This window comes from Melanaphis sacchari, unplaced genomic scaffold (genome assembly GCF_002803265.2).
Source record: "Melanaphis sacchari strain LSU unplaced genomic scaffold, SCAv2.0 Contig61_pilon_pilon, whole genome shotgun sequence".
In the NCBI taxonomy this organism is placed as follows: Eukaryota; Metazoa; Arthropoda; class Insecta; order Hemiptera; family Aphididae; genus Melanaphis; species Melanaphis sacchari.
In genome coordinates, this window is record NW_020271437.1 from 113,314 (window position 1) to 137,352 (window position 24,039).

The 24,039-nt window shown below is 23.7% G+C and overlaps 1 protein-coding gene across 1 annotated transcript in view; it reads right to left on the minus strand.

Annotated features, from left to right (window-relative positions):
• Nucleotides 1–24,039, minus strand: part of LOC112600192 (receptor-type tyrosine-protein phosphatase kappa) — a 138,685-nt gene that overhangs the window by 106,204 nt on the left and 8,442 nt on the right. The window contains 1 exon segment of the mRNA XM_025347362.1: nt 7,161–7,178. Within this exon segment, the coding sequence (XP_025203147.1) occupies nt 7,161–7,178 (18 nt within the window).

A 24,039-nucleotide genomic window follows, 5' to 3' on the forward strand; every position in this document is an offset into this window, starting at 1 on the left:
TAATTTAATTCACTTTTAGCTATTTATAGGTTATTAAAATTTTCTAATTTTTTTTTTTTTTTTTTTATGTTAATGTTAATAAAATATTTTCGGTTAGCTAATTAAGCTTAAAAAATTAATACAAGATCCCACGTAAGTTTTTCTGATAACTGTTTAAATTACTAAAAATACAAAGGTTGGTTAGTTAGATTTTTTTTCATATCCATTTAAAGTTGAAATTTTAATGAAATTTGTCAAAATTTGAAAAATATGCATCCTAATTTTTAGTTGGAAATATACATAAAATTTTTTTTTATAAAATTTGAAAAATTAATACGAAATTCTTCATAGATTTTTCGTATTGTAAAAAAAAATCTGAAAAATAAATGATAACGTTTGTTTTTTGAGACATTTGATTCATATGTACAAATTTGAACAAATTTCATATTTAAACAATGAATTGTTACATATTGTAACAATATGTTAATTAAATTGTTATACTTAAAAATTATTACCCATTGATCTTTTTTCATATGTTATTAACTTTACTTTATGCAATAACATTTTCAAATTATGTATTATTTTAAAATATTGTCTATATATACTATGAACTCAGTATACTGATTAAGAATGAGATAGTATTGACTCAATAATTAAAAGGTAATAACGATAATAATATGACATGGTATAAACTATTACGTGATATAACAGTAAAATAAATTATTTCATAGCAATAATAATAAAAAAAAAAAAAAATTGAAGGAAATGTTATTATTGATATTAACTGATAGACCACCTCCTCTCAGAAATATTTTTGTATACATTTTATATCATTGAATTGAAATTTAACAAAATCATTAAAGTGATTCACTTGAAACATACTATATAATATAACAGAGTGATATCCATTTATACACCTTTTTTATTTTCATATTTACTCAGAAATTATTTTGTTAAATAAATTATAACTGAATTTTTTTGGTTTTTCGTGATTTTTAAATTATAACCTTGATCTTTGCGATCACAATTATTTGATTTATATCAAATGATAATATACACACATGTGTATAATTATGATAAAAATGCTATCATATTCTATAAATAAAATATTAAAATACGTTACTATATATTTAGACAGTACGACTTAACACCGTCATCGAGTATAAACACAGAAAAATTCATCATAAAGTCAACTAATGTATTATTATAAGGCTAACGTCACACCTTTTAGTATTTAATATTAGCGGGCTTGCCAAACTGAACTACCTCGAAAACACAACACTTGTTTCGTTATGCGTCGTCGAACAATCCTTTAAATTTATTTGAAAAATTAAAAGCGTTGTAAGAAATTACATATGATTGAATTGCATGAAAATCGTTATTTGATTTATTTTAATACTTTCAGTGTAAAAGTTAAATATACTTTACTAGTCATAGATGTTGAATATTAATTATAATATATATATTATAAATTGGATGATCTTATAATCCTTAAGAACAGAAAAGCATGTTTTGAATGTTTAAGAGAAATATAATATTACATAACCCAAAAATTCATTGAAAAAGTTTTAAGTTGAAATAAAAACAATTACGCCAAGGCAAAATTCAATGCACATGAACAAGTAAATATGTGTAACTTGAGTTATAGTCACTAATTAATTTAATTTAAAAGCATTTCTTCATTTTCACCAAACAAAACTTATCTTTTACCTTTTTATTTATTGTTTATTAAAACAATTATAATAGATTAAGCAATATGTCGTTGTTTAAAAACGTAAAATATAATGATAATGATTCCATTGTAAAAATTTCCAGATATTATCACACTAAATATTATATTAAACACATTCGTTTATCTTTAAGACGTACAAATGACCTAAGGAAGGTTAATACATGTGTGCCAAAAATTAGAAAGTCACATCCCAGATGTTGCTACCATCCAAACCGCCTACATTCGTATTAAACTCACGCCAAAACCCATTAAAAACACCGACTGCGATTTCCTTGTGAAGGATAAAAACAGCAGGTACGCAAATAGACGAACATGCGCTATATGGATTGAAAAATAATGCCGAAAAAGACTTTGCTTTACTACCTAGCTTTGTTTGTTTGTTTATCATTATTACATTATTATTACTGTTTTTGTTTTTTTTTTTTTATTTTAATGTTGTCTTATTAATTTGATGGTCATACAATATATTATTCACATTTAACAATAATATCAATCCACAGAATGCTAATTTTAATAATTATTTACGAAGATACCAATTGGTAAAATGCTTAAATATATACATTATATAAATAATTACAATTAATATTATATTTTAATACAAATCATATTAATGTTTATGTCGGCGTCTCATATATGCAATATAGCAGCATGGATGTATACAAATCAAATCTGTAGCCTAACCAATGACAGTGGTATTACTTTTGTATCGCTTTGTAATTATAAATTATAAAATAAATCTAAAAAAGATAGGCAAGTAGGTACTGCTCTGTCATACATAAGGTTTCATGTGTACTATTATAGGTATGTTAAATTTGAATTGAATGATAAATTAGTGTAACAAAAAACAATCTATCAATATTTATCAACAACAATATTTTATGATAATATATTGTTTTTAATATAGACATTAATCATTTATTTTAATTTTTGTATTATAGCAGGTTAGTACAATTTTTTTCCATAAATATTGCGTTTATTATATAATTAGTATTTTATTCTTAAAGTTTAAATCTTTACCATATTGTATCAATTTATACAACTCAAAAATAAATAGAATTGTTCTTTAAATACTTTTAAAAAAGTAAAAATAAATACATAATATTTTATAATAAATCAAAAATTTCGTTACGCTTCGTCGAGTTTATAATAACATAATATATAATATAAGAGTTTTAAATATTTGTATATAGTATAAGAACAACTTTTGTGTAAATTTGTATTTAATTTTTGATAATTTTGACTCGGCAAATAATTTTTTATCCAACATTCATAGAAAAAAAAAAACTGAAAAAACTAAAAAATCATACCTATAAATAGATCAAAAAGAGTCGAATCGAGATATTTTGAAAATTTAATTCTGAATACAAAGTGATTAGTTAAACATTTGGTGAATGTTTCAAGCATCTATAGTACTCGTAATTTGTTTTTAAGTTAATTTAAGAAAACAAAATAAGATTTATGAAAAAATGTATTTGTGCAAAAATTCTGGTTTTCCTTAATTTCTTTTGTTTTTCCCGATTATGAAAAAAGTAAAGGGAGTTTTTAATTTTTACTTCTTAAAGTACAATGTAGATCCAATTTCTTATCCGAAACTACCTTCCTAGTTGAGAATTAAAGCATTTTATCGATTAATTACCATATAGACATACAGAAAAAAAAACCTTACATCATTGTAAAATTAATAAGTTTGCTCAAATAATAATCTAAGATACGTCGATTTACATTTTTAGATCACTGCTTAAAATGCTGAGCATTATATTTAATCGTTTACATTAAGTAACCCTATATCTGTTAAACTCGATTCTACATTTCAAAAACTTATTAGTAGAATTCAAAAAATTAATAATCCTTACAATATCGAAAAAAAAATTGGTGTTCGGTTATTAGATTTAAATGTTTTATAATTAAAAATATTTTAAATTTTTGTGAGTTATAAATATAAGTTTAAAAAATCTAATATATACGATTATATACATATTACACATATATTTAATTCATGATTACCAACAATAAATTTATACACGAGGCATAAACAAAATTTATATCGAAATAAAACTTTATTAAATTTTAAAAGAAATATAATTAGTTATGTTTTCATATTATCTTATCGATTCAAAGAATTTAATTTTAGTTAATATATTTTCATTAAGCGAAAAATCAGAAAATATTCATTATAGTACTTTATATTTAAACTAAAAATTATACATATTTTTGGTACAAAAAAAAAAAAAAAGATTAGTTTAAGGTTCTGATCGAAACGATGAATGTATTAGTTTTTTCAATATAAAATAAAAGCGAAATAGAACAATTTACAAACATGTATCTACTGACTACCCGTCAACAATTTTATCAACCATAACTACGGTCTATGTTACATGATGTATCGCTTTTTCTTGGTTTTATTTTATAATAGACATCATCCTTTGGAGCAATAAAAATATCTTCAACTTTTTTCGGATGTCGAAAGTAAACAATTCCCCATACTTTTAAAAGAGTTTATAAATCACAAGCTTATTCACGAAACATCAGGTTATAAACAATGATATACTCCAAATCGGGTTTCTTTTTAAACTAAACAATATAACTTCTTATAACTAATAAACTTCTTTTAACTACTAGAAAAAATCAATATTTTCCGTAATACTTTTTAGCACTATGGCAGGTATAACCGTCTTCTATGTTATTTATTATTACGTACTGGAATGGAAACACTGTTTCTGCACATACACACACGTCATACTCATACACACAGACACAGAAAATTAAATACTGTATTCGTTAATAATTTTTTATGAAAAAAAATAAATTACAGTTGCCACATTAATTTGAATAACATGATTCTTGTGATGTTTTCATAATTACATACATATATTTACGATACTCAAACGTGGTTGCGACACGTTTATAATAGGTGTGTTTTGCGTATTTAACCAAATGTCTGATTACTGTGTTTAATAAACAAATCGTTTTCGAGGTTTTAATTATTTTTAGTAAAAACTTTTGGTTTTAGGTAACTGATAATTTTTAATCATCAAAATTAAATGACTAGATTGTTTAGTTATTGATAATATAGAAAATGATATGATAATATTAATTATCTTTTATAACAAAAACACATTATTTTCGCGAGTCTTTGGTTAAAAAAAACATGTCTGATTAAAAATATAATTAAATTAAACGCAAAAATATACTTTACATTTAAATAATAATTAAATAAATAATTTTTCGTGTAATTTAATTATTATTTTACTATTACTCTATATTGTACTTATTATAGCAGGATATAATTTGTATATTGTATTATGTACAATAACACAATAATAAAATACCTAGTTAATAAGTATAATTTTAATAATTGACAGTGTCTTTGTTTATTTATATTTATGGTAACTGAGAAACAAAACAGAAAAATAAAAACAGACGATATATTGCCAATTAGTATGCTGTATGGCCAGACACTAAAAAGAGAAGAAAAATATTTTCTTAGAAAGTTTACGACGATAAATTTAGTCTATCGGAACGATGTAGTGGTGGTTTCAGATTTAATGTGCTTAGAACCTGCATAAGATTGCTGTATATAATCCATGTTTAAAAGGGGATAACAGATATATTAAATAATAAATAATATATATATATATATGTATATATATGTATATTACAGGTGTGCCTGTATCACTAGAAACTTTAATGTACATAAGGGTCTGTTAAATAAAAAATTGCTTTGCATCCCTTCGAGGATTTAAAACAACACAATCATTGTGCTTCACAATTATATTTTAAAAGGTTAATATTAGATGATTTTGTGTTTATATTACAAATATATACTTATATTATTCACATATTAACTAATATGTATTAATATACTATAAATTCTGATAATTTTTGAGTGGACAATTTGCTTAAATCGACTAGAAAATATCATGCAATTTATTGACGATTAGCATACACGTGAATAACATGTTAAATAACTTATGTAAAATATGTTAAATAAAAATTATGACTGAAGTGTAAACATATAATGAAATGTCAAAATGTTTCATTTGAGACTTTTAAGCATATGACACTTTTGTGGTGGAAAAATATGCTACTGGTCGTTTCAGTATGAAATAATGAGAATTGAAATGATCATAAATTATGAAATACTAAAATTATAATACGAAATATGTATGTGTGTAGGTAATTTTTATACTTTGTCTAAACACCATAGCAAAAATTATCCCCGTATTTATTATTATATTTACGTTTATTTAAAATATATTTTACCATCATCATAGTATTATTCCTTACATTCTTCGAATCACTTGATATTTTGTACGTAAAAATTACATGTTCTGACTTTAAACAAATTTCGCACATTTACTTGAAAATGGACTATTCATTTTTAAAACTGCAATGACGTACAGTTAGTGATATGTGATTAAATCATAAAAATTGGTAATCAATGAGCTATCGCGGTATAAATGACAGATTACAATAATTTTTATTTCTAGCTTTTATAAAAATATTACAATCTCTTGATTATTTTTGTCATACGTTAACGTATATTTGAGATCATTTTCGATCTCATAAATATTTTTTTTTCTAGTTGACTAGAATATTATGAGTTCAGTATAAAGTTTGAGCACTAATACTCGTAGTACTTATAAATATTTTCATAACATAAATATATATGTTGAAAATTAATATATGTGCTTATTTGTAATACAAATTACGTGATATTGTCTGTTAATATTATTAGTTATTTTTTATGATATTAAAAAATAAGATTTACATTACATTACCTGTTATTAGTAAAATAGTATCCAATTCTGGAAAAAGTAATAATATCGTTGAAATACCTTTAAGTATATATATATATATATATATATATACATATTATATATACTTTATAATCGAATAATTATGCATTACATTATTCTTATTCTTATAAAAAAAATTAAGTAAGTAATAGCATATAGCCAACAATATTTCTGAATTTCATTAGACCCTTATTTTAGACCTCGAGGATCCAAACATATTTTTATATACTTAAGGTTATACATTTTTGATTCCCATTTCCTTATTGACTGTTGCACCATTTAGTTAAATTTAAAACACAAATCAGTAAAAATATAATATACATTATACTATATTGTAAATTAACTATAAGTTACTTAATCTTGGCATCGTCTTAATTGATTATTTATAATATAATATCATCGAAATCTCAAGAGTGTTGTACGAATAACATACTATTTTAAGCAAATACTTAAATAATTTATAATTTTAGTTTGGTTTGAGGCAGTACTCTCCAAAGCTGTTCTATAATCAAAATCCAATTGAAATGTAGGTACAATACATTTTACCTGACCGATAATGATAATATACGTATTGAAGTTTTTTTTAAATTTTTTGCACATATTTCTTCTAATCATATCTCTTCTGTAATCGACTGATGTTGACCCCTTACCGAATCGTATTATGAAATCTAAATGGAGAAAATAAAACAACACAAATCAGTATATGACGATTATTTTATTATTAAGTTATTTAAAATAAATGTAAACTGAAAAAATAAAATGTTTTTAGCAAATTCAGTCATTAAATACTGACAGATATAAAATAAGTTTGAATTTATTGGTTTTGAATGTAGTTTTAAATTGTTATATATTTTTTTTTCAATAAAATATTTGTTAATATGATTATAAATACTATTGTATTTTGTTTTCTTAGTACTAATGTAACACACTATAATATGTTGGTTATACATTTATAAATATTTTACTCGTATTGAAATTAATGTGATCATATAAAATACATTTTAAATTTTATAATAGGTGTATTATTAAATTAATACAATGTTATAGGTACTCAATGAGACTACTCATATAATGTGTTTTGATCATCAGATTCAAACGGCAGCAAACATATAAATAACTTATTATAACAAACAGTACTTGAAAAAATATATTTCACAGAAATAATATTTGCAGGTCGATCATTATTATATAAAGTATCGATTAGATAATAATATCACAGATATTACTGAAATTAATAATCGTTTAGTAAAATCATTTATAATCAATTTAAAATTACAATGGCTTGTATAACTTTATATTTTTAATTAAATTTTGTTTTATTTATCAGTGTGCAATAATCTTATAATAAAAAGTGTGTATAAGCTACCTTATCGAAAATTTGAATAGAACCCAATAATTAGAAATTAAAAAAAAATAATAATATTAAGAGAGCGTTTTTGTATATTATCAAAAACATTCACGTTGAATAAATTTCGTTTCAAAGATTATTTCAATGGCTATCTACACAAATAGTATACTTACATTAAATACTAGAAAAAACATCATAAGTTTGTGAAAAGAAGATTATCGTTTATATTTTAGTAATTATATTGTTTATATTTCATTGACATGAGCCTTTTAACTGAAGGTTTAATTTATTAGAGTTTCATAATTTATAAATATGAATAATAACGAAATAGTATATGACTAATATTTCTACAGTTATATTGAGATATTTATTATTCTTGTTTCATTATTTATTTTTATCATACAAGGTCTGTTCAAAAATTATCAAAACAAATATATTACGACTAATTTACTCAAAAGAACGTTTTAAATTATAAATAGATATATTTCCTACGTACTAGTGAATATTTTAAACAAAACTTGAAGTCGCTATCTTATCTCAGTTTAATATTATTTATAGTTAAACCCAGTTTGTTTCGTTCGCCGTTTTCAACATGTTCGAAATTAACAAACAACGTGTATGCATCAAGTTTGTTTGAAATTTAGTAAAAATGCAATAAAAACGTACACAATGATTAAAACTGCTTTTTAGATGATTCGTTAAGTCGTTCTGTGACTTTTGAGTTGTTTAAACGTTTTAAGGATGGTCGATAGTCAACTGAAGATGATCCACTTTCTAGAAGATCGTCGACATCCAAGAACGATAATGTTGAGGTGAAAATTTGTAAAAAATGCAAAAAGACTGTAGAATAACCGTTTGTGAATCAGAAAATGAGATAGAATTCTCAAATGAATCTTTTTATAAAATTTGAATTGTAAAATTACAGATGAGAAGGGTTGCTGCCAAATTCATTCCAAAAAAATCTCATTAAGTAAAGTTGAACGTCAAGACAATACTGATTTTTTTTTTTTATATATATACTGAAGGTATTATCCATTATAAATTTATACCTCATGGAAAATCTGTCAATTCAGTATTCTTTAATATGTTTGCGAGTTAATGTGTCAGTACCCTCAACGCTGTCAATTCGTAAATATTTGGATGATAAAAAAAATGCCAGTAGTCCTGCACCCTCTTTATTCTCCAGATCTGCCCCCGGGTAATTTTTTTGTTTTTCCCAAATTAAAATCTAAGCTTAAAGGACAACAGTTACAAAATGTAGAGGAAATTAAAGTGAATACAATAAAAGAACTTAAAGCTTTAACCTTAGAATATCTCCAAAAGACTTTCAAAAAATGACAAGATTTCTGAGATCACTGCATACTGTCCGAAAGAGAGTATTTTATAGGTGATAACTTAAAATAATATATAACTTCATTTTTGTATAAATAATTGTTCTTATGCCAATAAAAAAATAAATATATATTAAACTACTAAAAGCTTTTTGTTACTACATAAATCATTATTTTTTGTTTTATATTTTTATAGTAACATTTTCAATATATTTAGATTGAGTTAGATGGTAAATCGGTATTAACTATAAGTAATAAGTTCATAATTTATATTCATATATTCATATTTTAATAATAATTATATAATATATTAACACGTGTTGGAAAAAATTAGTTCAAACTTCTTTATTATTAATAATAGAAAAATACATTACTTATAGCCTTATCTTAAAAATATTTACAGGTGAGGGGAGGCTGGTGGGCACTATATCTGCAAAAACTTCATATTCTAAGAACAAATGATGACGCAATTAATAAAGATATTTATCATTTTTATTAAATTGTTATTAATTGTTTTCATTTTAATTTCTATTCTATATAACTACATATCATACCACAGATTAGAACGATGGTACTTTTATAAAATTTGACCACTGATTTGTCTTTTTTGGTATTATCTTGGCATTCTAATGTTTACAATTTTCAACAATAAAAATTCATCCTATTATTGTAAGTTTTTAACAAAAAAAAAAAAATGGATATTTATTCGTGGCTGGAAAAAAAATTGAAGTACCATCTTGGCCACCAAAGTTTGGACACGTCTATGAACTCTATTGATATATTTATAATATAATAAAATAACATTAGAAATATATAATAATATTAGTCATTAAGTCTCTGTTTTATCATACAAAATAATTTATAATCGAATTAAAATTTTACACACAATCATATTGCACAGCAAAGTATGCTCTCATTTTTTTCTTTTACGTAACATACAATATAATTTATAATTGTTTATAAAAGCTGATGGCTCTTTTTTATTAGTAATTATCTTTCATAATCTTTATATTAAATTTATTAAAAATAATATTTTTTGTGAAGTTACTAAAATATATAACATTTTAACATTGATGTTTTTTTGATATTATTCAAAAGTATGTTATGAATTAACAAAATACTATACACATTAATAATACTTTATTTATATAACTTGTATACATACTTACAAATTAGTTATAATTAATAAGATATAACACATAATTAGTTAAAATTGGCATTTGTTTAAATGTCTAATTAATAAACTCTACTACAATTAGTATTTTATAATACCTAGTCCAGAAAAATTATAAATTTATTAGTTTAAGATTAAATTTTCTTTTTTTTTTTTATGTATAATTTATAATAAAAATTTATTAAAATATCATTAATTTAATGCTTTTTTACATTCATGATAAATTAAAAACAATAATTTAATTTAACACATTTTTATGATATTTATCACAATTATTTTATAGTTTACAATTTTAGCTGGAAGAAATAAACAATATAGACAAAAGTACATACGTTTAATATAAATTTTTAAAAAATGGAAACAATTTTAAGTGCGTACAATATGTTATGTTAATAAACGACTTTAAAGTTTCCTACGTTATCTATATAATAGTAATAAATTGACTTGACGTGACACGAGAGCTAATTAATTTTGGCAGTGAATCTGCAAAAGAAATGTAATATTAAAAACCTGAAACTTTTTAAACTAAATATTTCAAAATTATTTTTACAAGTAACATTATCATGTTTTATTCTTGAACAAAAAATATATGAAAAATAATTTTGTTGGTTGTAAAAAAACGTTAAATTTAATAAAAAGAGTAAAATCAACATCTTTCCTTTTATCATGGTATTTACTATAATACACATATATTTTTATATTAATTTATTAATTGTCTAATTAATAGGTACACAATAATTACATTAATTGCACACAATATTGTTATATTAATTTCCGTTTAACTATTGAATATTACACATGGATATTAAATTAAGGTTTTCACTTATAGAATCGTTCAAATAATCTCAACATTTTTAAAGTATGAAGTTCATGTCATTTAAAAATTCTAATTATGAAAATTTGAATATACCTATTCATTATTTACCTACTGAATAAAAAAACGTAATAGAACATACTTATTGAATTATTTCATATATTCTTAATGATTCGAATACTATACTTCATTTATTTCCATAAAATATCTTGTAAAAATTATCTTTTAGCTTATTAAAATATTTTATCAATAGACAATATAAAGTAATTTAACCATTTAATAAAAATAATTTTTATTGAACACTATACACATATAATGAAATTTAAGCTCCTTCATAGAAACTAAAATTATGATTTTGAAATTTTAAATAAATTAGAAAACTATTTGATTGAAAGACGTATTTATACTTCAGAAAAATACCTGAAATATTTATCATCAAAATAATATCTATAATCAATTCTTACAAACATTGTATTATTTATTATACAGACATTAATACTATTTAACTCTTTTTTTTTTTACTCTTGATAATCTATAGTATTATGTTATAATGTTCAGAATTTATAATTAAAGATGTTAGTAAAATATCAAAAATAACATCACATGGCAATAACTGACAATGAAAACATATGTACTCTCATCAGTGTCCTTGACACGATCTTTAATTTGATGAAGGTACAGTTTAATTAATTGTACATGACCACATTTGATCGTGACTTATGGTTAATACCGTTATCTAATTGAATCATTTACATACAAATGTATTTTATTTAGATTCTATTAAATACATTATAATCTAAGAACCACTCCGTTCATTATTAGTATACAACATCATATATGAGGCATTTGTGATATAAAATAAATACAAAGTAATTATTTTAACATTAAGCATTTGTGATTATTAGTCAATAGATTTTTTGGAAACATAACTTTGTAAATTTTAGTTTTATAGAAATCTAACATATAGCCCTGATTTTTTTTTATCCATATATTTGTTAGTACTTTGTTATAAAATTACCTACAAATATAAAAAAGATAAATATAAAGATTTTTTAGCCTTCATAATTAACGTACTATCTAAAGATAGATATTAAAAAATGTTGCAGTATATTTTTATAGAAAAACAATATTTAAAATGTTAGGAATAGATTTGTCGTGTTGAAAATTCAAGTTTTCTTTGTTGATGACATGATGTAATGACTGAGGATTTGGATTGGTGTTGTATCTATTACCTGTGATCGAAATAATATTTTTTTCATATAAATTTCAATTATAATAAGAACAAATATTTTAAATAATGATCTATTTTTAAATTAAATTATCATTAAAAGTATCTAAATTATAAATGCTGAAAAAAATGTTCACCTAAAATTGTATCACAATGTAATTATAGTTAAACTAAATTATTCTGACACTTAATTTTATAACTTTAAAATACGTTATGATGCCATAATAATATGGTTTTATAGCGCTATACCTAAGTGTCGTTATAATTAAATAAAGATATAATATTAATTTCATCTTACAATTAGAACATTAATAAATAATATTACATTATTTCATATTATAATGAATCAACTATATAATAGAGATTTACTTCTCTAGTTTTAAAAAATATTATTATTATTTTTTTTTTTTTTTTTATTGATCTTAAATTATTATTATTGTGTATATTATTTCTTATTTAAAGTTTTAATACATTTAATATTTGTTTTTGTTGTTGTAAATCGATGAAAACTACATTGTTATAAAAAGTTGAAACATAGATAGTTTTTACACCATATTCATGTTATTTAACTGCATAATATACCACCAATAGCATAATAAAAATAGCTACATTGTATTAAATTATACATGTCAATGTTGGTATATTTATAGTAAATAATTTACAGAAATCAAATATTAATTAAATCACGTAGAGAAATAAACTCAAATAATAAACGCTTAATAGACGTATACAAGATATATTATTCATTAAATTGTTTATTATTGCTACGTGCTCTAATATTTTATAACAAAATAACAAGATATCTCAACATAGATGACAGATTTCAGTACTTATTTAATGAGAGTTAGTAAAGTACAACACTTTATATAATTACGAGTAGACCTGATATGTCCGATACTTATTGATATGCATCAACCACATCAGTAATAATTATACTCTCGTAAATTATAACCACCTTTCATTTGAGAATCGTGCGATTCGTTAAATATAAACAACTACGCAGTAGTTGTAACTGGGTAGATGCGGTTGACCATAATTATAATCTAAAAGATTTTGAGATGTCATCCGGATACCTTAATATATATAGGATCATTGCATGTGCGCATGAACCTTAAAAACACGATGATACGCATTTTTTGACCAAAAGGGATATAAATAAGAATAATGAAGAAAGAACCTATTTAAGGGAACCCAAGATAGGATTTTTGTAGACCTAATTTACAAGAGTAAATATCAGTCAATATAAGGATTAAGTCAATTGAATTTAAACATTTTTTCAATAAAAAAATCTTAGAAAAAATTACTACTTTCTATTTAAACCACACAGTTGATAATGTGGCCCGCTACATTATTAACTTATTAGTATCTTTTTATTTTATGATAATTGATGCATTTCATATTTTTTTTTTTTATTACTGTAAAATATTGTAAAACGGCATTTTAAATAACTTAAATAATTTACTTTATGTCATATATATTATAATCTTAATGCATAAATTTATAATCATATAGTTGGTATGCGAAATACTTATAGTTCATTGGTAAAATATTAAAATGCAATGATCCTGTATGTACCTTTATATATTTTTTTCATAATAATGTTCATTTTGTGTCCAATACATTTAAAGTCAGTCAGACGGAATATGACTAAAATTTTATCGTTAATCGATGCAGAAATATTCTCGTTTCACTAGACGAACGAGTTTCATATAAATATTATAAAATAAAATTATAATGAAGTAATTTTAAAAATTGGATAGAGTACTGAGAATAGTGACGATTAGTAGCTACAGATAAGTAAAGAATAAATAGTTCTTGTTTTGAGTTTTAGTCGACGAAACACAATTATATATATTTTTACAAAACTCAATTGCTAAATAATTTAACAATTTATGTTCAATTCATATCATATGCGTCCGATTAAATATGTTGCTTGAAAAACATTAGAAATCTTTTAAAACAATTAATGTAAATAATTAATTTTGTTTATCATTTACTTATGTTTACCTTTATTCTATATCAAAATATTTATTACTATACAAATACTTTTATTTTTATAGGCATCTACCTTCCTATATGAAAAAAAAAAATAATACATCAAACGCAATCTACAACTTACCTTACAGTATTTTTAAATTGTTGTTTTTAAAAGCACAATTATTACTAAAAGCGCACACAAAATTACGTAAATTTATCATAAACTAGATACATAATTACATATCTATACAATATATTACTTGATATTGTATATAAAACCAACACTAGATAATTATGTACGGTCCATATAATGTAAGCGAAATTTTTGCATATAAACAAAAAGTTAACGTATCATTGTCTGCCTAAAAAAACGTTTTTCCTTTTATTGCTTATATTGATTGCAGAGTGCAATTAGTAAGATCGTTATTTGTTTACTTATTTTTTTTTTTTTTCATAAAACGAAATCACTTAATGTTAATATTTTAATTTTCAAAAATTTTTCAATAGGATAATTAGTAATTAATTATACTGCTTAATATAATTAACTAAGATAACTATAAAGGACTAAACAAATTTACTTGGTGAAAAATGTCAATTAAGTCTTAATACCTTTATATTTTAATTTTATTATTAAATTATCCTATATAAATTTATATAATAGTTAGTAATGTTAATTATACAATTTTAGTGATTTTTCATTATACCTGGTTATAATTTACACAATTAATTGTTAAATTAATGAATATCACCCATAGTTCTGAGGTTAATTTATATCTAACAAGCTGAATTAACTACCATAATCCATTATATACAATTATATATTATTTAACATTTGTATGTACTAATGTATATTAAAATATTGTAATATTTTGTTAACCTACATACTAAAATAAAAATATGTTCATACCCATAAAATATAATTTTTTATTTACAAATTTACATATTAAACGCATTTGTTTAGTAAACATTGATTTTAATAGGTTTCATATTTTTTCTTGGACATATTCGAATCAACGTATCTTATTTTTAGGCCACTCTAATTTTAATTAGTCAAACAAAGCAACAGGCTTTTTTTATGATATTTGAACATAAATGTTTGTATATTTAAACCAGCTTGAAGAATAAAAATAAATGTGGCTATTTTTATAAGACATTTTTGAAGAAAAGAACAGTAATGTAAAAAAAAACTTTAGACTATCAGAGCAAAAAAGGTAATTTAAATGAAATCTATCACACGATATAAAGAGAAAATTAATGAATGAATGTTGAATTTCTCTCCATAGTTAGGTAAGGTATAATACAGCTGATTATTGGCTTGTAAGAAAAAAATTGTTTTTGTTGTAATAAGAATAATATAGTTCTGTCAGTTTATTTCGCAATCGTGATAGAACAGGAGAAATTAAAACGGCAGATAGAGATTGATTGAAGACTAATTTGATTCACTGGACAGCCAAAATTGAAGTTATCAAAATCAAAATATTGCTGTAATAATAGTGGTGACCCATAGTTATGTTATTTTTAAGATTATGTTTAGAACTGATAGAATGACATTTATATATGACATATGTATTATGTGAGTATTGAAGGTCGTTTTCTGGTTTAATCGAAAAATAAAAATTATCTCAACTATCGTGAACACAAAGGAAATTTCAGACATCAAGACGTAATTAAATAACTATATGATTAATTGCTGTATTCTATGACGTATTAATTGAAACAAAATATAATAAAAACACAAGTATATTCGAATATATAAAACAATTACAATTTATAAGGTGATTCAAAATCAAAATATTTTCTAATTATTCGTATAAAATGCACGATTTAAAAAATATTAAGCCAAATATCAGCATAAATCATAGTTTTATTTTTATTTTTCAATATAATAGGTATTGTACTAAAAAATTATTAGGGTTTTTAGATTTTTTTTTTAATAAATTTTCTTAGTTGGTGTCTATTCTGTAGTCATTTATTTTATTTTAATACAGACATACAGTAAAGCCCTGACAACAAATTAAATATAACGTATTTAAATAAAACAATAGATAATTATACAAACGAATATAATATTAAACAAGATATAAAGTACAAAAAAGATCTATACAAATGCCAAACAGTATTTATTATTAAGCTAAGTGAGATTTTTGTAAATCTAAAAATTTTTAAAATACACATAAGTATTATTAAGGGTGAATTAAATAGATCATTTTCAAAAGAATATAATATTTTGAAGGATATATAAGACAAGTTCAGTGATATGGAAATCTAAAACGTAAGTAGAAAACGAAGTAGATATTAAAATATTATTCGAAATTTTTAATATAAAATTAAATGTAATTATTTATTATCCCCCAATTCCCCATCAGTATTTTTATTATTATTTGAATATTGTTTTCGGCAATCTGTAACTGTTAATAAATTATAGGATTTTTGTATTTTAGTCTAATTTTAATATAAAATCTTCAATTCATTTTACAGCTCATTCCGTAGAGTTTCCATTAAAAACTTTTAAAACACAATATTTCTTTCTTTTCATCATATTTTTACAAAACATTTTTTTACAGTGTAGAACTGTAGGAGGTGGTAAATTGGTAAAACTTAAATTAACATTAAGCCATTAAAAATATGTTTGAGGTTTGTATAAAATAAATATTTCAATATTTTGATATTTCATCAACTTATTAATATAATTATATTTTTAAATAGTTTAAGAATCATCATTTATCTTCTATATTCATACCTTCGTTAATACATTTTTTATTTTGTATCGTTAGAAATTTTGTTATTAAAAAATGCTAAATATCTCTGGATGATCATAATCATATTATATCAATATATATATGTATAACTTTACTATAAAGTCTACTTTATAGTACCCTGCTGTTGCTTTATGGCTATAATTTATAACAGCACTGCAAGTAAACACAACAGCAATAATCGCTATAACCACAGTCTATAGGTCATATGCTAGGCATAAAATATGAAGATTTATAATAATATATATATGTTATAATACTATACAGCAGTTTGTGTGAATTGGAAATTTGAAACTAATGTCAAATGAGCGAGAGTTTGTTGTGGTTCATTCTACATATTATCACGAAGATTATACAAATACAGTGACAAAATAGTTAAATCTCAAAAGTCAAAACAAAATAATTTATTAAAGATAACTTATATTAGTTAAATTATATAGAACGATCATCAAATTAGCTGCATAATTTAAGACTATGATCGATAACAATTCTGGGTGTTTACTGATTTTATTTTTACCAAAATTTGCTTTAAAATTTTAAATTTCTTTAACAAGATAAAACGGTCGTTTACTTTGGAATTTACATATACTTCAGTTTATATTTTAGAATCCGAGCAGAACGATATATGTATTTTATTATTGATTTCGCTATTTTTGCAACGATATACCACGTGTCCACGTGTGTTAACAACAACACTCAATGTTCGGATCGATAATCTCAATGCTTTAAACCAAATACGTGAAGCGTGGTGTATAATATCACGCGTCAGGTGTTTGATAAATAAAATTAGTTGTATACAATTATATTTTATACAGTTTACACACAGAAACTATTATTACGTGTGGCCTGATCGTGCGACGATATAAAATTGCGCGCGCAATCACAGCTATTCTGTAATACCTACTACTATTATTATTATTATTATTATTATTATTATTATGTAGGCTTCGTCGACATTGACACAGATAATAATAATAAAAAAAAAAAATCGGAATACCACCGAAGAGAAACACCAGTGACAAAATGCCGACAGCGATGTAGCTATAATATCCGGTCAGCTGGTAAATATCAAGCAGAACAATAATGTATATCGGGATCGGGCGGGATCTATGCCAATATTGGGGCGAAGAGCAAGAGCGCTCGCTTGTAATTTTTTTTTTTTTTTACGAACCCCTGGCCAAAAGATAAATATAAAATATTCCTCCGCGCTCGGCATTTTGTAAGCACGCCACCGATAAAATGTTCACAGCATGTGTCATGGGTACGCTAAATTTAGAGACGGCAGTTTTTTTTTCACCCCGCTCCCCGATCTCTTGTGGCGCGCGTCCGCTGTTTTATATATGTATGTTATGTGTGTGTGTGTGTGTGTGTGTGACCAATACATATAATGACGTTTACCCGCTTATGTATTTTTTTCGTCGAATAAAGTCAATTTAAAGGGTCTCCGGCCGTGCTGCCTATTTACAGCATGGCCGGCAGCAGCCGGAAGAACACTTCCGACGCTGCTCGGTCATCGCACAAGTCCAGTGTCAATTAGGTACTACATCATGATAACATATAGATTACTCTAGAGGTCTGTATTGAGTTTACAGCAATTATTATATGTTACGCGTTTCCCCACATTAATCTTCAACAGTACTGTTAACTCTTTTTTTGGCGAGGAGAACAAACGTTTAAAGTTTAAGTACGGATCGAAACTTAAAAATACAGATAACCAATTATTTACCAGTACTTTCATAACCTTCAAAAACATTTTCAAAAAAATAACGAATAGTTTTTTGAGGGTCACTGTTATAGTTGTCCAGCAAATTTACAAATATTTATCTTTTTCGAATGTTAAATTTATTATTTATTATAAACTTTCTGTTACATATAGACGAATTTGTAAGGGTTCACAGGATTTAAAACTAAAACTGCTGTCTTATTACTTATTTTTGGCAGAAACGAATTAATCATTTTTAAACTACCTACCGTATTTTACTACCTAGTTAATTATGCGTACTAATGTATGAATTTTTACTGGACGAGTAAAACTTTAAAGGCGTATGAAAACAACGAACGATGTTTTATGTTTAAATGTTTGCACAATAGCAATCAGATTTAACATAAAGTTGACTCGTTAAACTAAGTATACTTAAGCTTTACGTAACATTTTAAAGGAAGCAAAGTTTATGTGATTATGATTAATTTATTGTGTATTTAGTTGCTGCCAACGGCTATGAAAATTGATCTATTTGTATACTAAGTGTTTTACCACACATATATTGCATAGCATATTTTCTAATATAATATAACAAAATATATTGGTCACTTAAATATTTCATAATATTAATTACATGAATTTATTCAACTGTAAGTTATACTAAGAAATTGTATACAAAGTGACTACAATAAAATATCGTATACACATATGTTTATAAAATTGAGTAACTGAAATTAATTAACTTATTTAATAATTATACACTTTAATAAAATGCAACTATACAAGTATATTATTATAACATTTATAACACATTTTAAATATTTTAATTTTTATGCACATTTACATTTATAAATTTGCCGAATTTGATAATTTCATAAAATGTATTAATGTTAACTAGTTTTATTTTTATTTTCAGACTTAAATCATCACGTAATATTATTTCACATCTATAATATAAAAAACTATGTGATTTTTGCGAGTGAGTTGTGTACACGTGTCAAACCCTAAAACATTGGTCATCGGTTAAATCTTCAATTATCTTAGATAAATGACTTAACTTATAATAAAACTAAATTACCCACCGCATTACTCTTATAGAACATCAATAAGTTATTCTTAAGATTTTTATCATCTTTATCTAATCTTGTTAAATTACTTGTATCTGATCATCAATAATTATGATATTTCAGATTTTCCACACAGCTTCTGTGGTACATGGCAAGACCACTAAATTATTATTTTTAAACAACCAGAATATAGTGCACATCAAAATCGTGTGAAAGTTTGTATTATAAGTTTATGTCATGTAATCCTAAAACTTACAAAGCGACGATACTTAAGTAGGTACCTATAACATACTATATACAGTGTATACACTACACGTATATTATACCTATAAAAACTACCTATATGTATAAGATGTTTAAGTGTGATATCAATATTATATGTCAGTAGAATAGTAGATATATGATATATGTTCTAAACTAAATCGTATAAATTATTCGAAAACACGCTGTAATATTTCCCACGTATAGACAATTTGCTAACGCGATGAGAATGACGAACTTATACTGAATGATAATCATTATTCAACAGTCAAAATATATTTGAAAATGCAATGAGGACCTTTTAAAATACTTATTTTACAATCGATTTTGAAAATAATATTATTTAAAATTATTCTATGATTAAAAATTATTTGTTCTTAATATTTAAGAAACTCATTGCATTAATTTAAATACTACCTCATTTACAATAAAAGAATCATTCTGTATTGATGCGCTAAGTAATGTTACTTTTATTATTCATGACATGCAATCAATATTCATAGAATCCACTATGAGTCCATCGATCGCGATCGAATATCCCTCGAATCCGAATAAAAATAATAACAGCCGGTCAAATGCGCCAAGTATCAGCTAAAATGGCTGATGTAATGGGTCAGGGTTTTTGAAACTCCGGTGAAACAAATTACCGATGATTTTTATTTATTTATTTATTTTTATTTTTTTTTTTTCTGGCAATTGTTTTCAAGGTAACGTTACGCTAAACCGATGGAATCTGTATATTATTATTATTATTGGGATGATTCCTCTACGAGCTTGTTAATTTTTTCGATCTTACACGCCATGTGTCATGGTCCGCGCAAACGACAAACCGTGAAACGGAATTTTTTACTCAAGTAATTCTCTAGTATATTATGTAAACGCGATTCGTTAATTATAACCTAATATATTTGTGTGACCTCGAGCATACACACTATATATAATGACGATCAGAAACACATAAAAATTATACGATTTATTTAGCAGTAAATGCTTTTCAGTTTTCTCAAAAATGCTTTATGACTTATAACTTCATACATTTGACTTAAGTACAGAAAAATAGGTAAACTTTTTTAAGGAGCCGGAAGCCATTATACAATCAATACAATGCGTCATTTATCAGAAATTACTTATACCTCTAACTTTTGAACTTTACCGCAAAAACTTAGAGGCAAAATCGTGTATGCCACCCAAACCTAACTCTCCGTGTCTATATATATAATATATATATATATAATTTACTAGTGTATGTATGAGTCACCTACGCATCTGGATAAATAATATTTATGTGATATGGGTGTAAAACAATAACAAATAAGAATAAACCTATAAATAAATTATGAATATGTATGTTTATAAATACATAAATAGTGTTAGCTATATATCAAATTAATAATTAAAATATTCTGAAGTAACGATAAATTGTATGTATATTTTTAAGATACTTGTAAATTGTACAATTATCTATATACATTATACAAATGAAATACTTTATTATATCGATATTTATTGATGTTAATTTTACTTTATAACCTATCAATAGTATCTAAATAAAATAATATATAGGTAGATGCATTAAATTATACAAATAGATACCAAATAATAAAAATAAAAACTTAAAAATAAATATCTTAGATTTAAATTCCTAGTGATAAGTTTTAGTTAGTATTACTCCACCATATTTGATGATTTTAATTCGTGATTCAACAATAACATACTCGTACATATATTTTTATTGAATTATTTGTCGATATAGTTGTTCATCTTAAAAGTTTTAAAATTAGTAAGTAAAAATTTCATAAATTTTTTTTTATTTTAAGAGATATACAGCTAAATACTATTAATCTCAAATACTATGTTTAGGTTAGGATATTACGTGTGTGTTGCTAAAATTCTCAGATAGCCACCCATCCGCAGAAACTATTTCATAATGTTATCATAAATATATAATATATTATGTATAGTTTCCTTATAATATTTTCAACAGTAACATTTGAATGACTGTATAAACATTAAACATATAAATATCTATAATTTATAAAATAGTTTTAATTGTTTTCATATTTTATAATTAGATAAGCTACATAGGTAATTGTTTTTGTAGCTTGTAATAGTAAAACAAAAAATCAGCAAATACATATTTTATAAAAAAATAAGGTTATTGTGACATCCATTGATAAAACTTGATATTATAACTGATCTCAATTATAAAATCTTTGATAATAATATACACATCGCTATAGTAATTCTATTCTATTGGTTCAAATGAATATTAATTTCAATTAATCATTATACGGTATTGATGTGTAATGTGTATACCTAGAGTGATTAGTAGTAAAGAGTAATATTATTCATTTATATAGTATACGTAAAATTATCAATAATTGCAGTTATTATACACTATATTTCATACTTGCGTGTTGTTATGAACAAAGTAATTTCATCAAATAGTTGAAAACATATTATTTATAAACTATAGTATATAATATATTCATATTGTACAAGTATGATGTTTATATTAATAATAATAAATGAACATTAAATCAACTACAAACTAGGTATATAAATCAATAGCATATTATATTATGTTCATAAGTAATATAAGTATTGAAAACATATGTTTTTAGACATACGAATAATAATAATAGTTAATTAAATTTTACATACATAAAATACTTTTTGTATTCATTAATAAATGCACGTTTCAGTGTTTGTATAGGATAGTTCAGAATAGAATGTTTAGAACCGTTGCGTTGAATCGTAGTGGTTGTTTAATATTATACAGTTTTTCCATTAATTAATGTTATGCATACAAATGACGATAATTGTATTGAAAGTTCAACGAAAATTTAACATTAGTGCACTACACTGTAATACAATTAATTAACATAACAAATCTATGAAATTACAGGTATGTATAATTTTTTATTGCAATGATTTTTAACATAATTTATTTCCTATTAAATAATTGTCTTATTCTTAGAAGCCGTGGGTATTTATTTACGTTTTAATAAAAACCAAATTTATATTAATTTTAATCGTTTACTTTTTATACAGAATTTCATTACCTGTTCTATTTTATTGAATTCTTGAAATTATATTTTTTCTTTTCTTTATTTTAATAACAATCGTTGTTATTTTAAATTCTAAACGGGGTACAATAAATATATTGATTTATCAATGATGTACTTTTTTATTTATCTATTTTTGTATGTGTTTATACACAGGGGTGGCCTAAGTCGGTCGGCTGGTCGACGATCGCTGACTGGCCCCTCGCCTATTTTATGATTGGCCCCTATACTTTGATTTTGATTTTTGCTAAAGAAGTTGTTTAGTCAATTGTAGTTGTTTTAGAATATTATGCGCTTACTACTTTGGTTTTCTCAAAACTCAAGCTTATTAATATTATTATTCAATTACAACATAATATTTTTATTTCACCTTTTTATTTATTCTTATATTATCTACAACACAAATAAAGAGTAGTTTGTACAACGAAGCTAATTTTAGAATAGATAAAGTTCACAACATTTTTATATAAGGAATTATAACTGATAAAGTGATAACCAATACTCAATAACTCATAATTTTGATTTTATAATGTTTATTTCATGCTCTACACAAATTACAATAGTAATTATGGTAGATACAGTCTACATCAACACTGACGTTAAGTACATAAACGAATACTTTATATTTTGAAGATTTATTGAAACTTCTAGTAATATTACACATTTATTCATTTAAAGTTGATTCTATTTGATTTATATAATAATTATGAATTGAGTAAAAATAAATATTATTATATTGAGTACAAATCGATATTATTATCTATATCATGATACTTATTACCTTCATAACAATAATAAAAGCT